The 15,270-nt window shown below is 60.4% G+C and overlaps 1 protein-coding gene across 1 annotated transcript; it reads left to right on the top strand.

Annotated features, from left to right (window-relative positions):
* The first annotated feature begins 289 nt into the window (after window positions 1-289).
* LOC134735802 (collagen, type I, alpha 1a-like) lies at window positions 290-8,561 on the top strand. The gene is made up of 8 exons (XM_063633294.1): window positions 290-347; window positions 3,320-3,396; window positions 3,513-3,623; window positions 4,562-4,637; window positions 5,498-5,684; window positions 6,693-6,780; window positions 6,939-7,098; window positions 8,524-8,561. The coding sequence occupies exons 1-8, from the start codon at window positions 290-292 to the stop codon at window positions 8,559-8,561; spliced, it is 795 nt and encodes a 264-aa protein (XP_063489364.1).
* The last annotated feature ends 6,709 nt before the right edge of the window (window positions 8,562-15,270 follow it).

The raw sequence follows: 15,270 nt of genomic DNA, 5'->3' as shown, positions 1-15,270 counted from the left end.
TCCTCACTTCCCAGACGACGGGTGGCCGGGCAGAGGCGCTCCTCACTTCTTCCCCGATGGGGCGGCCGGGCAGAGGCTCTCCTCACTTCTTCCCGGACGGGGCGGCCGGGCAGAGGTGCTCCTCACTTCCAAGACGCTGGTTGGCCGGGCAGAGGCGCTCCTCACTTCCCAGACGACGGGTGGCCGGGCAGAGGCGCTCCTCACTTCTCAGACGATGGGTGTCCGGGCAGAGGCGCTCCTCACTTCCCAGACGATGGGTGGCCGGGCAGAGGCGCTCCTCACTTCTCAGATGATGGGTGTCCGGGCAGAGGCGCTCCTCACTTCCCAGATGGGGCGGATGGGCAGAGGTGCTCCTCACTTCTTCCGAGTCGGGGTGGCCGGGCAGAGGCACTACTCACTTCTTCCCAGACGGGGGGGCCGGGCAGAGGCGCTCCTCACCTCCCAGACGGGGCGGCTGGGCAGAGGCGCTCCTCACTTCTTCCCAGTCGGGGCGGCCGGGCAGAGGCACTACTCACTTTTTCCAGATGGGGGGGCCGGGCAGAGGCGCTCCTCACCTCCCAGACGGGGCGGCTGGGCAGAGGCTCTCCTCACTTCTTCCCAGTCGGGGCGGCCGGGCAGAGTCGCTCCTCACTTCTTCCCAGACGGGGCGGCCAGGCAGAGGCGCTCCTCACTTCCCAGACGATGGGTGGACGGGCAGAGACGCTGCTCACTTCTTCCCGGACTGGGCGGCCGGGCAGAGGCGCTCCTCACTTCTTCCCGGACGGGGCGGCCGGGCAGACGCGCTCCTCACTTCTTCCCGGACGGGGCGGCCGGGCAGAGGTGCTCCTCACTTCCCAGACGCTGGGTGGCCGGGCAGAGGCGCTCCTCACTTCCCAGACGATGGGTGGCCGGGCAGAGGCGCTCCTCACTTCCCAGACGATGGGTGGCCGGGCAGAGGCGCTCCTCACTTCCCAGACGATGGGTGGCCGGGCAGAGGCGCTCCTCACTTCCCAGACGATGGGTGGCCGGGCAGAGGTGCTCCTCACTTCCCAGACGATGGGTGGCCGGGCAGAGGCGCTGCTCACTTCTTCCCGGACAGGGCGGCCGGGCAGAGGCGCTCCTCACTTCTTCCCAGACGGGGCGGCCGGGCAGACGCGCTCCTCACTTCTTCCCGGAGGGGGCGGTCGGGCAGAGGCGCTCCTCACTTCCCAGACGCTGGGTGGCCGGGCAGAGGCGCTCCTCACTTCCCAGACGATGGGTGGCCGGGCAGAGGCGCTCCGCACTTCTCAGATTATGGGTGTCCGGGCAGAGGCGCTCCTCACTTCCCAGACGGGGCGGCCAGGCAGAGGCGCTCCTCACTTCCCAGATGGGGCAGCTGGGCAGAGGCGCTCCTCACTTCTTCCCAGTTGGGGCGGCCGGGCAGAGGCACTACTCACTTTTTCCAGATGGGGGGGCCGGGCAGAGGTGCTCCTCACCTCCCAGACGGGGCGGCTGGGCAGAGGCTCTCCTCACTTCTTCCCAGTCGGGGCGGCCGGGCAGAGTCGCTCCTCACTTCTTCCCAGACGGGGCGGCCAGGCAGAGGCGCTCCTCACTTCCCAGACGATGGGTGGACGGGCAGAGACGCTGCTCACTTCTTCCCGGACTGGGCGGCCGGGCAGAGGCGCTCCTCACTTCTTCCCGGACAGGGCGGCCGGGCAGACGCGCTCCTCACTTCTTCCCGGACGGGGCGGCCGGGCAGAGGTGCTCCTCACTTCCCAGACGCTGGGTGGCCGGGCAGAGGCGCTCCTCACTTCCCAGACGATGGGTGGCCGGGCAGAGGCGCTCCGCACTTCCCAGACGATGGGTGGCCGGGCAGAGGCGCTCCTCACTTCCCAGATGATGGGTGGCCGGGCAGAGGCGCTGCTCACTTCTTCCCGGACGGGGCGGCCGGGCAGAGGCGCTCCTCATTTCTTCCCGGACGGGGTGGCCGGGCAGAGGCGCTCCTCACTTCCCAGACGATGGGTGGCCGGGCAGAGGCGCTCCTCACTTCCCAGACGGGGAGGCCGGGCAGAGGCACTCCTCACTTCCTAGACGGGGCGGCCGGGCAGAGTCGCTCCTCACTTCTTCCCAGACGGGGCGGCCAGGCAGAGGCGCTCCTCACTTCCCAGACGATGGGTGGACGGGCAGAGACGCTGCTCACTTCTTCCCGGACTGGGCGGCCGGGCAGAGGCGCTCCTCACTTCTTCCCGGACAGGGCGGCCGGGCAGACGCGCTCCTCACTTCTTCCCGGACGGGGCGGCCGGGCAGAGGTGCTCCTCACTTCCCAGACGCTGGGTGGCCGGGCAGAGGCGCTCCTCACTTCCCAGACGATGGGTGGCCGGGCAGAGGCGCTCCTCACTTCCCAGACGATGGGTGGCCGGGCAGAGGCGCTCCTCACTTCCCAGATGATGGGTGGCCGGGCAGAGGCGCTGCTCACTTCTTCCCGGACGGGGCGGCCGGGCAGAGGCGCTCCTCATTTCTTCCCGGACGGGGTGGCCGGGCAGAGGCGCTCCTCACTTCCCAGACGATGGGTGGCCGGGCAGAGGCGCTCCTCACTTCCCAGACGGGGAGGCCGGGCAGAGGCGCTCCTCACTTCTTCCCGGACGGGGCGGCCGGTCAGAGGCGCTCCTCACTTCTCAGATTATGGGTGTCCGGGCAGAGGCGCTCCTCGCTTCCCACACGGGGCGGCCAGGCAGAGGCGCTCCTCACTTCCCAGATGGGGCGGCTGGGCAGAGGCGCTCCTCACTTCTTCCCAGTCGGGGTGGCCGGGCAGAGGCACTACTCACTTCTTCCCAGACGGGGGGGCCGGGCAGAAGCGCTCCTCACCTCCCAGACGGGGCGGCTGGGCAGAGGCTCTCCTCACTTCTTCCCAGTCGGGGCGGCCGGGCAGAGGCACTCCTCACTTCTTCCCAGACGGGGCGACCGGGCAGAGGCGCTCCTCACCTCCCAGACGGGGCGGCTGGGCAGAGGCTCTCCTCACTTCTTCCCAGTCAGGGCGGCCGGGCAGAGGCACTCCTCACTTCTTCCCAGACGGGGCGACCAGGCAGAGGCGCTCCTCACTTCCCAGACGGGGCGGCCGGGCAGAGGCGCTCCTCACTTCCCAGACGATGGGTGGCCGGGTAGAGGCGCTGCTCACTTCTTCCCAGACGGGGCGGCCGGGCAGAGGCGCTCCTCATTTCTTCCCGGACGCGGTGGCCGGGCAGAGGCGCTCCTCACTTCCCAGACGATGGGTGGCCGGGCAGAGGTGCTCCTCACTTCCCAGACGATGGGTGGCCGGGCAGAGGCGCTCCTCACTTCCCAGACGATGGGTGGCCGGGCAGAGGCGCTCCTCACTTCCCAGACGGGGAGGCCGGGCAGAGGCGCTCCTCACTTCTTCCCGGACGGGGCGACCAGGCAGAGGTGCTCCTCACTTCCCAGATGGGGCTGCCGGGCAGAGGCGCTCCTCACTTCTTCCCGGATGGGGCGGCCGGGCAGAGGCCCTCCTTACTTCCCAGACGATGGGTGGCCGGGCAGAGGCGCTCCTCACTTCCCAGATGGGGCGGCCGGGCAGAGGCGCTCCTCACTTCCCAGATGGGGCGGCCGGGCAGAGGCGCTCCTCACTTCCCAGATGGGGCGGCCGGGCAGAGGTGCTCCTCACTTCTTCCCAGACGGGGCGGCCGGGCAGAGGCCCTTCTCACTTCCCAGACGATGGGTGGCCGGGAAGAGGTGCTCCTCACTTCCCAGATGGGGCGGCCGGGCAGAGGCGCTCCTCATTTCTTCCCGGACGGGGCGGCCGGGCAGCGGCGCTCCTCGCTTCCCAGACGATGGGTGGCCGGGCAGAGGCGCTCCTCACTTCCCAGACGATGGGTGGCCGGTCAGAGGCGCTCCGCACTTCTCAGATTATGGGTGTCCGGGCAGAGGCGCTCCTCACTTCCCAGACGGGGCGGCCAGGCAGAGGCGCTCCTCACTTCCCAGATGGGGCAGCTGGGCAGAGGCGCTCCTCACTTCTTCCCAGTTGGGGCGGCCGGGCAGAGGCACTACTCACTTTTTCCAGATGGGGGGGCCGGGCAGAGGTGCTCCTCACCTCCCAGACGGGGCGGCTGGGCAGAGGCTCTCCTCACTTCTTCCCAGTCGGGGCGGCCGGGCAGAGTCGCTCCTCACTTCTTCCCAGACGGGGCGGCCAGGCAGAGGCGCTCCTCACTTCCCAGACGATGGGTGGACGGGCAGAGACGCTGCTCACTTCTTCCCGGACTGGGCGGCCGGGCAGAGGCGCTCCTCACTTCTTCCCGGACAGGGCGGCCGGGCAGACGCGCTCCTCACTTCTTCCCGGACGGGGCGGCCGGGCAGAGGTGCTCCTCACTTCCCAGACGCTGGGTGGCCGGGCAGAGGCGCTCCTCACTTCCCAGACGATGGGTGGCCGGGCAGAGGCGCTCCTCACTTCCCAGACGATGGGTGGCCGGGCAGAGGCGCTCCTCACTTCCCAGATGATGGGTGGCCGGGCAGAGGCGCTGCTCACTTCTTCCCGGACGGGGCGGCCGGGCAGAGGCGCTCCTCATTTCTTCCCGGACGGGGTGGCCGGGCAGAGGCGCTCCTCACTTCCCAGACGATGGGTGGCCGGGCAGAGGCGCTCCTCACTTCCCAGACGGGGAGGCCGGGCAGAGGCGCTCCTCACTTCTTCCCGGACGGGGCGGCCGGTCAGAGGCGCTCCTCACTTCTCAGATTATGGGTGTCCGGGCAGAGGCGCTCCTCGCTTCCCACACGGGGCGGCCAGGCAGAGGCGCTCCTCACTTCCCAGATGGGGCGGCTGGGCAGAGGCGCTCCTCACTTCTTCCCAGTCGGGGTGGCCGGGCAGAGGCACTACTCACTTCTTCCCAGACGGGGGGGCCGGGCAGAAGCGCTCCTCACCTCCCAGACGGGGCGGCTGGGCAGAGGCTCTCCTCACTTCTTCCCAGTCAGGGCGGCCGGGCAGAGGCACTCCTCACTTCTTCCCAGACGGGGCGACCAGGCAGAGGCGCTACTCACTTCCCAGACGGGGCGGCCGGGCAGAGGCGCTCCTCACTTCCCAGACGATGGGTGGCCGGGCAGAGACGCTGCTCACTTCTTCTCGGACGGGGCGGCCGGGCAGAGGCGCTCCTCACTTCTTCACAGACGGGGCGACCGGGCAGACGCGCTCCTCACTTCTTCCCGGAGGGGGCGGCCGGGCAGAGGCGCTCCTTACTTCCCAGACGCTGGGTGGCCGGGCAGAGGCGCTCCTCACTTCCCAGACGATGGGTGGCCGGGCAGAGGCGCTCCTCACTTCCCAGACGATGGGTGGCCGAGCAGAGGCGCTCCTCACTTCCCAGACGATGGGTGGCCGGGCAGAGGCGCTGCTCACTTCTTCCCGGACGAGGCGGCCGGGCAGAGGCGCTCCTCATTTCTTCCCAGACAGGGTGGCCGGGCAGAGGCGCTCCTCACTTCCCAGACGACGGGTGGCCGGGCAGAGGTGCTCCTCACTTCCCAGACGATGGGTGGCCGGGCAGAGGCGCTCCTCACTTCCCAGACGGGGAGGCCGGGCAGAGGCACTCCTCACTTCCTAGACGGGGCGGCCGGGCAGAGGCGCTCCTCACTTCTTCCCGGACGGGGCGGCCGGGCAGAGGCGCTCCTCACTTCCCAGACGGGGCGGCTGGGCAGAGGCGCTCCTCACTTCCCAGACGGGGCGGCCGGGCAGAGGCGCTCCTCACTTCTTCCCGGATGGGGCGGCCGGGCAGAGGCGCTCCTCACTTCTTCCCGGATGGGGCGGCCGGGCAGAGGCGCTCCTCACTTCTTCCCGGACGGGGCGGCCGAGCAGAGGCGCTCCTCACTTCTTCCCGGACGGGGCGGCCGGGCAGAGGCGCTCCTCACTTCCCAGACCATGGGTGGCCGGGCAGAGACGCTGCTCACTTCTTCCCAGACGGGGCGACCGGGCAGAGGCGCTCCTCACTTCTTCCTGGACGGGGCAGCCGGGCAGAGGCGCTCCTCACTTCCCAGACGATGGGTGGCCGGGCAGAGGCGCTGCACACTTCTTCCCGGACGGGGCGGCCGGGCAGAGGCGCTCCTCATTTCTTCCCGGACGGGGTGGCCGGGCAGAGGCGCTCCTCACTTCCCAGACGATAGGTGGCCGAGCAGAGGCGCTCCTCACTTCCCAGACGACGGGTGGCCGGGCAGAGGCGCTTCTCACTTCCCAGACAACGGGTGGCCGGGCAGAGGTGCTCCTCACTTCCCAGACGATGGGTGGCCGGGCAGAGGCGCTCCTCACTTCCCAGACGGGGAGGCCGGGCAGAGGCACTCCTCACTTCCTAGACGGGGCGGCCGGGCAGAGGCGCTCCTCACTTCTTCCCGGACGGGGCGGCCGGGCAGAGGTGCTCCTCACTTCTTCCCAGACGGAGCGACGGGGCAGAGGCGCTCCTCACTTCTTCCCGGACGGGGCAGCCAGGCAGAGGCGCTCCTCACTTCCCAGACGACGGGTGGCCGGGCAGAGGTGCTCCTCACTTCCCAGACGATGGGTGGCCGGGCAGAGGTGCTCCTCACTTCCCAGACGATGGGTGGCCGGGCAGAGGCGCTCCTCACTTCCCAGACGATGCGTGGCCGGGCAGAGGTGCTCCTCACTTCCCAGACGATGGGTGGCCGGGCAGAGGCGCTCCTCACTTCCCAGACGATGGGTGGCCGGGCAGAGGTGCTCCTCACTTCCCAGACGATGGGTGGCCGGGCAGAGGCACTCCTCACTTCCCAGACGGGGCGGCCGGGCAGAGGCGCTCCTCACTTCCCAGTTGGGGCGGCTGGGCAGAGGCGCTCCTCACTTCTTCCCAGTCGGGGCGGCCGGGCAGAGGCACTCCTCACTTCTTCCCAGACGGGGGGGGCCGGGCAGAGGCGCTCCTCACCTCCCAGACGGGGCGGTTGGGCAGAGGCGCTCCTCACTTCTTCCCAGTCGGCGCGGCCGGGCAGAGGCGCTCCTCACTTCCCAGATGATGGGTGGCCGGGCAGAGGTGCTCCTCACTTCCCAGACGGGGCGGCCGGGCAGAGGGGCTCCTCACTTCCCAGACGGGGCGGCCGGGCAGAGGCGCTCCTCACTGCCCAGACGATGGGTGGCCAGGCAGAGGGGCTCCTCACTTCCCAGATGGGGCGGTCGGGCAGAGGGGCAGCCGAGCTGAGATGCTCCCCACCTCCGAGACGGGGCGGAGGCCGGGCAGGGGCTGCAATCCCAGCACCCTGGGAGGCCAGGGCAGGCGGCTGGGAGGCGGAGGCTGCAGCAAGCCAAGACCACGCCACCCCACTCCAGCCCGGGCAACACCGAGCAGCGAGTGAGCGAGACTCCGTTTGCAGACCCAGCGTCTCGGGAGGCCGAGGCGGGGGAGCAGTCGGGGTCAGGAGCTGGAGAGCAGCGTGGCCAACATGGCGAAACCGCGCCTCCAGCCAAAGGAGAAAAAGGAGGCAGCGGTGGTGGCGCGCTTTCCCAGTCCCAGGCCGCACGCGGCGCGGGGCAACCGCGAGCCGAGTAGATTGCAGCCTGGGCCACAGAGGGAGGGAAAGAAAGAAAGAAGGAAAGGAAGGAAGGAAGGAAGGAAGGGAGTGAGGGAGGGAGGGAGGGAGGGACAAAGGAGGGAAGGAAAGTTCTGCTTTTTAGGTTCCAAAGGAAGCTGGAGATGACCTAGAGCCTTTGGCTTCTCCGCCTAACAAGACTCTGCTTAGGCAGGTGGGCTGCTCTGAGTCTGGAATGGTCTTTTTGGAATAACTAGAGGCAGGAGCCATTTGTGGGGGTGTGGAAAGTCATTGGTGGAAATGTTTTTCTCCTTTTGTCCTAGAAAGCCTTTGGGATGCCCTCAAGGCTGGGTAGTGTCCCCATCAGCCAGCCAGAAGTTGATGGGGTGTTGCCCTTTCTTCTCCCAGCAGGGAAGGGGAGAGAAGGAGAACACGAAGTGAGGCATGGGAGTGAGACAATGGTGGGAAAAGAGGATGCTGGAAGGAAAATCTACTCTTCCAGTCTGCAGTTGGCCCATCTGCTGCTGAGCCCCCAGCGGGGTCCCACTGCTCCCTCCATTATCCTTATAGGGCTCTACCTGAGTGGATCTAAGCCCTACTTCAAATTTATTTTTAGCATAGAATACTCTCCAGACAGAAGAGCTTACTTGCTTTATTCAATGGGTTCTTGCAGCCCAAGGGATGCCTTAGCCCTGATATTGCAGTATTCGTAGGCTGATTCATGATCCCTGCCAACATATCCTTAAAAGACTGGATAGATGCTACACGCAGCTCAGGCCAGACCTCTTCTTTCTAGAACATCCCCATTCTCCCCATCCCCAGCTGCCTGGCACCCTTCTCTGGACTAGAAAAAGCCTTGTAATATCTTGCTTCACCGACAACAGAGTGAGTGGGTTTCCTGTGCGGAAACACCTTGCTTGGGTGAAGTGTCCGATGAGGCTATATTTTGCTTGGACTTTGTCTTCCCGTGATCCTGTTGGCCTCCTGTGCTCAGAGGCACCTGGATCCTCCTCCTTTTCTCAGGGCCTCATCTTACACTTGGTCCTTCTGCAGCTTCTCTGCAGTTTCTCTCCCTGTGGTTGAAAATCTAACCACCCACAGTTGTCATTTCTCTTTTGTGTATCCCATTTCTGCATTGAAAATAGCATTCAGTAAGACGGGTTCCAGCATGCCTCCTCTGACCCACCCCACTGGTAACAGTTCTGCACTCAGAAACACACATGCTCAGCCCTGCCTTGGGGTTTTGCTTTTGGTAAACCATTTCTCTTATCCTTACAAGTTTTTGAAACATCATCGTTCCGTCTCAGATTTCTTCCTCCTTAAAAACCCAGCCCCCAGGGACCTGCCTGTTTCATCTTTACCCCATGCCTCTAGTGGCTTTCTTGCTTAGCCAGGTGACACTTTTCCGACAGTTTAGGGATGGCATTGAGGTGGGAGGAAGGCAGGCTCGCTGGATCCTGCCCACCCCTGCCTTGCCCTTAACCTTCCCTGCAGTGGTACAAACACACAGACCCTCTCAAGTGAGGGCCTTATTGGCAATTCGTCCAGACAATACAAAAGGAGGGTCGATAAGGGGAAGGGACGAAGGCTCCAGGAAGGTCACTTGGTCCTTCTGGTTTACTTCCTGGTCCCTACTGCAGTGTCCATGACGATCCTCAGTCTGTCTTGGATGTCTTGAATGGTGCTGATGCAGTCCCCCTGTTTCTGCTCTTTCTCACATTCTTCTCCAGGGCCTGTTCCCAGCAAGATCCCTGTGCCCGGTATCTTGCATTTGCATTGGAGAGGCACTGGCTGCGCCAGGAGAAGGAAGTCGGAGAGACATCTCTCCAGGCATCTCCCTGCTGGCTGGCGTGGTCTGCCTGCATCCGTCAGGGGAAGGCATGGCTCTGGCCTGGCTGCCCTCTCTGAGTCTGTTCATTGTATATGGAACCTTCTTTACCCACCTTGCACACCCTCGCTCTTTAATGTTGTCTTCTACTCACGGCAGCAGGTCCAAACTTTGTCATGATACAGAGTCAGATCACTGAGCTCTGCCGAAAATACCTGGTTTGGTAGGGTCTCGGCTCCTGCTGGCTCCCTGGCGGATACAGTCCTTCTCTCCAGTGTCGTTTCTCAGCCTCTTAAATCCAGGTTTCCTCTCCGTAAATGGAAAAACGTGATGCTCTGCCAGGAGTTCTAATGCACCTTTCAGGCACTTTGGGAAGCGCACCTCACCTAGGATGACTCGCGCCCTGGAGGCTCGGAAGGACAGACTGTTTGCTCTGCAGCCCATCTGCCGAGGTTTCGCTGAGCTCTACATTGTGTAGCTTGTATTGCAAAAACACTTGTTGGCTTATTTCCTAAATGCAAAATTCTAATATGCTTTGATTCAAAAGGGAACTCCCTGAGATTCTGAGGCCCTTCTGGGACCTCTAGGTAGAATGGCTGGATAGGAGGCCTGAATTCTGGGAGAAGGGTGGGACCAAGGATGGGAGAGGTGTAGAGTTTCCCACATTCTGTCTTAAGAGAGAAGCCCCAGAAAGAAAGAGATTAACCCAGAATTTTGGAGAAAGTTGTCATTAAGAGGCAGGTGGAGGAACTGGTTAAAAAGGTGAAAAAATGGTGGGGTTGGGTGTAGAAAGAGAGCAATTAGGAAAAGTGGCACTCCAGGAAGTTAAGGGACGAGTCTCAACAGAGAGCATGGATGACAATGTCAAATGCCACCTAAATATTATGTGCTGGAGGCCTGAGCAGTGTCCTGTGGATTTAGCAAGGCTGCTGGTGAGCTCAGCACAAGCTGCTGCTGTGGGGTGAGTGGAGGGCGCATTGGTGCCCCCAGGAGGGAAGGAAGGAGTGGCCCACCAGCAGCCTTAGTGGAAGATGCCCTAGAGAGGAGAGGGGCTGAGGATTTCTGGATCGAGGGAGAGGACTGCAGGGCTCAAATCCTGGAGAGGCTGGGGAGGAGGAGGGTCCAGGGCCAGACCCTGGGAGAGAGGAGGCCCTGTCAGCTGGCACATGGGAAGGTCAGGAGGCAGGTGAAGGCCGCTGGGCTCTGGGCCCTACTTTCCTCAGTGAAATAGCTGCTGAGGATATTTTCTGAGTGTCTGGCTAGTGGTTGCAAAAAGCCCAGAGGAGGTTGAAAGAGGTGAGGCAGCTGATCAAAGCAAGTGGAAGGGTAGGCCCCGAGGCCCAGCTGGAGAGGGAGGCAGAGATTCCTGGCGCTGTGGCTGTGCGGAAGCAGCTTTCCTGCAGCCTGAGTGCCTGTGGAGCTGGGGTGGGAAGGCAGAGCAGGCACTAGCCTGGGTTGGGGATTGCAAGGAGGCTGAGCTGAGCTGTAGGGACAAAGGCCCAGCGATGTGGATGCTGGTGAGAGTAGCTCCAAGAAGTGAAGGAAGGAAGGGAAACCTGGATGTTCAGAACCCAGAGAGACTCTGGAGCTCTCCATGAGGTTGGAAAATGGGAACTTTTTTCTTTTCTTTTTTTTTTTTTTTTACAGTGACTATTTGATTATCTTTGTAATCAGAAAAAAAAAGTTGAAAAGTCAAACTGCCTGAATGCCCGTTAATAAAATTTCTTCCTCCTTAAAAACCCAGCCCCCAGGGACCTGCCTGTTTCATCTTTACCCCACGCCTCTAGTGGCTTTCTTGCTTAGCCAGGTGACACTTTTCCGACAGTTTAGGGATGGCATCGAGGTGGGAGGAAGGCAGGCTCGCTGGATCCTGCCCACCCCTGCCTTGCCCTTAGCCTTCCCTGCAGTGGTACAAACACACAGACCCTCTCAAGTGAGGGCCTCATTGGCAATTCGTCCAGACAATACAAAAGGAGGGTCGACAAGGGGAAGGGACGAAGGCTACAGGAAGGTCACTGGGTCCTTCTAGTTTACTTCCTGGTCCCTACTGCAGTGTCCATGACGATCCTCAGTCTGTCTTGGATGTCTTGAATGGTGCTGATGCAGTCCCCCTGTTTCTGCTCTTTCTCAGATTCTTCTCCAGGGCCTGTTCCCAGCAAGATCCCTGTGCCTGATATCTTGCATTTGCATTGGAGAGGCACTGGCTGCGCCAGGAGAATGAAGTCGGAGAGACATCTCTCCAGGCATCTCCCTGCTGGCTGATGACCACCAGTCATCAGAATGACCAGTCCACAGAGAAGCTGCAGAAGGACCAAGTGTAAGGTGTGGCCCTGAGAAAAGGAGGAGGATCCAGGTGCCTCTGAGCACAGGAGGCCAACAGGATCATGGATAAATAAATTGTGTATTTCTACAATGGAATACAACTGCATGATACAGCTTCCAAACGTAACTGTCACACATAAAAGGGCTAAATATTATTAGCAATCATTTGTGTTAGGTTCAAAAAACAGGCAAACGTAATCTGTGGGGTTAGATTTCAGGTTAATGATTATATTTGGGGAGGGAGGTCACAGGAAGGTCCAGGGAGGGAGGCTGGTACTATTCTGATTGCTGACCTAGATGCTAGTCACATGGGTCCGGTTAGTCGTTGAAATGCACTGGCCTGGAAATTTATGACACGTGTGTGCATTTTTCTGTGTGTTTGTTCTACTTGCATCAAAAGTTGACTTAAAACCAAAAAGACTAACATGAAGCAATTCCACTGGGCTTTGAGGCCAGTCACTTCTGCAGTCACCTGTAATAGATGTTGGTCCACCCTGTGGCCAGCCAGAAATGGCAACTGTCAAAGTGGTGGTAATCCCTCCTGTCCTCTGCTCAGGGGAAGGAGCCTCCGCCTCTGTCCTGGTCCCCTGCCCTCCATTCAGATGGCCAACCACACCATAAACACGAAAGGCCATTTCCCCTCTGGAAGCCTCTGCTCTCCACCCATGGCTCTGCAAGTTGCACCCTGCACTGGGGGGCTCATCTGAGGGGCAGAGACCCAGCCCCACGCAGCAGGCTGAGCAGGGTGCCAGATGCCCTGGATCCACCCAGAGGGGGATACCTTTTTGTAATATACCCAAAGATGTGCAGTGGATTCAAAACAGCCCTGCTGTGGGTTTTGGGGGCAAATGTTCCTGAGGCCTTGCAATGTCTGGACCAGAAAAAGGATTTTGAGGCTTCCATACTAGTGTTACATTAACAATAGTCGTAGTACCTATGGTGGGTAAAGAAGGTTCTAGTGCTCAAAGTACTTGGGTGTACATCATCTGCGACCAGGACTTTGCCCAAGTTCTGTCAAGAAGGGTAGAGGCATCACTCCTGGCTAAAGTGTCTAAGGTTTCTGGAAGCCAACTCGGGGTGGCCAGGCTCTGGATGTGAGAGGGCCGATTTGGACAGGGTGGTCAATGGTCCTTCTCTCTCACCTCTGTGTTTCATCGGCAGACTGGATGGACATCTGTCATTCATTTGCAAAATGTGTGTGTCTGGGGTTCTGTGCGTCCTGCGCTCATTCTAGGCTGATGGAACCCTTCTGTAGCCCTGAACATTCTTTAATTCCTACTTCTGAGGTCTGTGAGGAGTCCCTCAGGTGTGGGTGGGGGACTGAGGCCCCCTCTCCAACCCTCTCTCCCAGCAGGCTCCCTGCTCCCGGTGGCCTCTAAGGCTCTGCATTTAGCTGCCTGTGACATCCAGCTGTGGGCCTAGTCTTTTTGTTCTGCAGGACACTTCTTGTTTTGTTTTGTTTTTTTCATTTTCAAATATTCTCCAAGGCTTCCTGTGGAGTTTTTGCTCTTTAAACAGTTCCTTTTGATTTTTTTCCTTACCAATGACCACATTTCATCATCATTCCTTTTCCTGAAATGAGGTATTTTAGGGGTATATTTGGGGCCCACTCTGCCGCCACAGCATTAAATATTATTATGTGGGCATTGGGAGCCTCAGTGCCCTATCACAGAGCCCTCCTACTCCAGGGTCTGTCACTTTGGAGAATGAGCCCATTTCCTTTCCTCTCTCTGTGGATTTGAAAACTCTGTATTTGAGGACGCTGCCAGGTGTCTTAACAAAGAGCCACACCTCGGTGTCTCATTCAGATGAGAGAGTTGGCAGTCGGAGCCAAGAGAAGGACATTTCATCCCGAGGGTGGGTGGGAGTGGCCATGCTCAGGGAGGATGCATTGAACTAATCACCCAGAAAAGTGATGCCCCTGGAAGGACAGTCTTCTAGGAAGCTTTGGGGACATTTCAGGGCAATTAATAAGATGGGATATCGTGATTAAGGAAGACACAGCTTTGCTGCAGCTGTTTGCTTATCTATGTATAGTAGAACCGTGTGTTTCACCAACCCCTGGGCGCCTCCTAGTCTCTATCTTGCTGCAGAGTTTCTACTCTATCGTGGCCACTCACCACTGACCAAGGCCATCGCCTGAGCTCTTCCACCCGCCTTCGTCGAGACTCTGCGCCAACCACTCCGCGCCAACACTTGTTTTTCTAGTCTGGTGGCACTTGTGGAGAGACTATTACACACTTGGCTTTTCTGCCACGCCCCAGGCCTGTCAGTTGTCAGATCAGGCAGATCAATTTTGTTGTTGCCTCACTCTTTTTGAATGCCTTTCCAAGTCTTCCTGATCACTGCTTGTTGCAGGGTTGGTGGCCATCAGAATCTCATGCAGTTTGACGCTGATTTGTACTTTTTTCCTATTTTGGTTGAAAAACTGCCCTGATTCACGCGTCACTCCCAGCAGCTTAGAGCCATTCGTCCAGACTTTGCGTTTGGTCTCAGAGCCCCACTGTGTCTTGCAGCTTGCAATGGAACTGAGGACTTACAGGAGAGTAGGATGAAAACACTGGGGCTGAAATGCACATCTCCAGGCATTGGGCGGGAGGGATAGAATGGAACTGCGGTGTGACCTGAAACAGCCTCAGGCCTGTGGAGAGGGCGGCAGCAGACGCTTGTTAAGTGTGGATTGTTTTGGAGCTGGAGATCCTGGAATCCAGGAGCAAGTGAATCAAGGGCTGAGGAGATAGCGACGGGGAGGCCGAGAGAAGCAGCCTGAGAAGATGCAGACCTCCATGGTGGTTCAGGCCAGCTCAGGGAGGCTGAGGGACGGGCATTGGGCCTGGGGGGCAGGGGGGAAGGATGCCTGGGAGATGAGGCCACACTTTTGGGCCACATGTGAGCAAAGGATCAGCAATCCAGTAGAAACCTGTCTTCTGCGGCCACTCTTTTGTAGCTCTGCAGGCTGCCTACTCTGGGGGCCTTGTCTCTGGCTGTGGCTCCAACTCCTGCCCTCCCCTCCCTACCTGCTGCCTGCCTGCCTGCACCAACCACAGTCCATGTCAGCCCATTCCCAGGCAGGCAGTAAGCGCCTCTTCCCTGGAAACTAAGGTGGACACACACTGCCTGTCTCCCTCTGCCTGTCCCCAAATCCAGTGACCTGAGCTCCTGCAGCCAGAGCCTCTCCCGATCTGTTCCTTATCCCAGCAGCTCTCAGCTGGTGTGGACTCTCAGGCCAACCACCGCATGCTTTGGAGGCACACAGAAGGCCACAGAGGCAGAGCCTCATTTCCCGCAGGACCGTCCTCTGCCCGGTGCTAGGGATTCCATGGTGTCATTCAAGAGTGCTGCGACATTTTTTATTTTTTTCTTTGGTATCTAGGAATCTGCGACTTCCCACTTTTCCTTCTCGTTCTCTTTCCACGCTTTAAGGCCTGGCTGGAGCCCTTCCCCTTCACGAAGCCCCTTTTGTCCACTCCAGCCCACACAGTCTCCCCAGTCCATTGACAACACAGAGCACTCTTTTTGCAGCCCATATTCATTTAGCCTTTATTATGCTGTTTAGGTGTCACTCTGTTTTACTCTCTAAGAGTTCCCTAGGCATTCTTTTTCTTTCTAGCAAGATGATAAACTTCTTGAGGACAAGGCCTTCTGCCCCG

Source organism: Symphalangus syndactylus, chromosome 23 (genome assembly GCF_028878055.3).
Source record: "Symphalangus syndactylus isolate Jambi chromosome 23, NHGRI_mSymSyn1-v2.1_pri, whole genome shotgun sequence".
NCBI classification, from domain to species: domain Eukaryota; kingdom Metazoa; phylum Chordata; class Mammalia; order Primates; family Hylobatidae; genus Symphalangus; species Symphalangus syndactylus.
The sequence above is the reverse complement of the archived record's forward strand: the minus strand, read 5'-3'. Positions and strand labels throughout refer to the sequence as shown.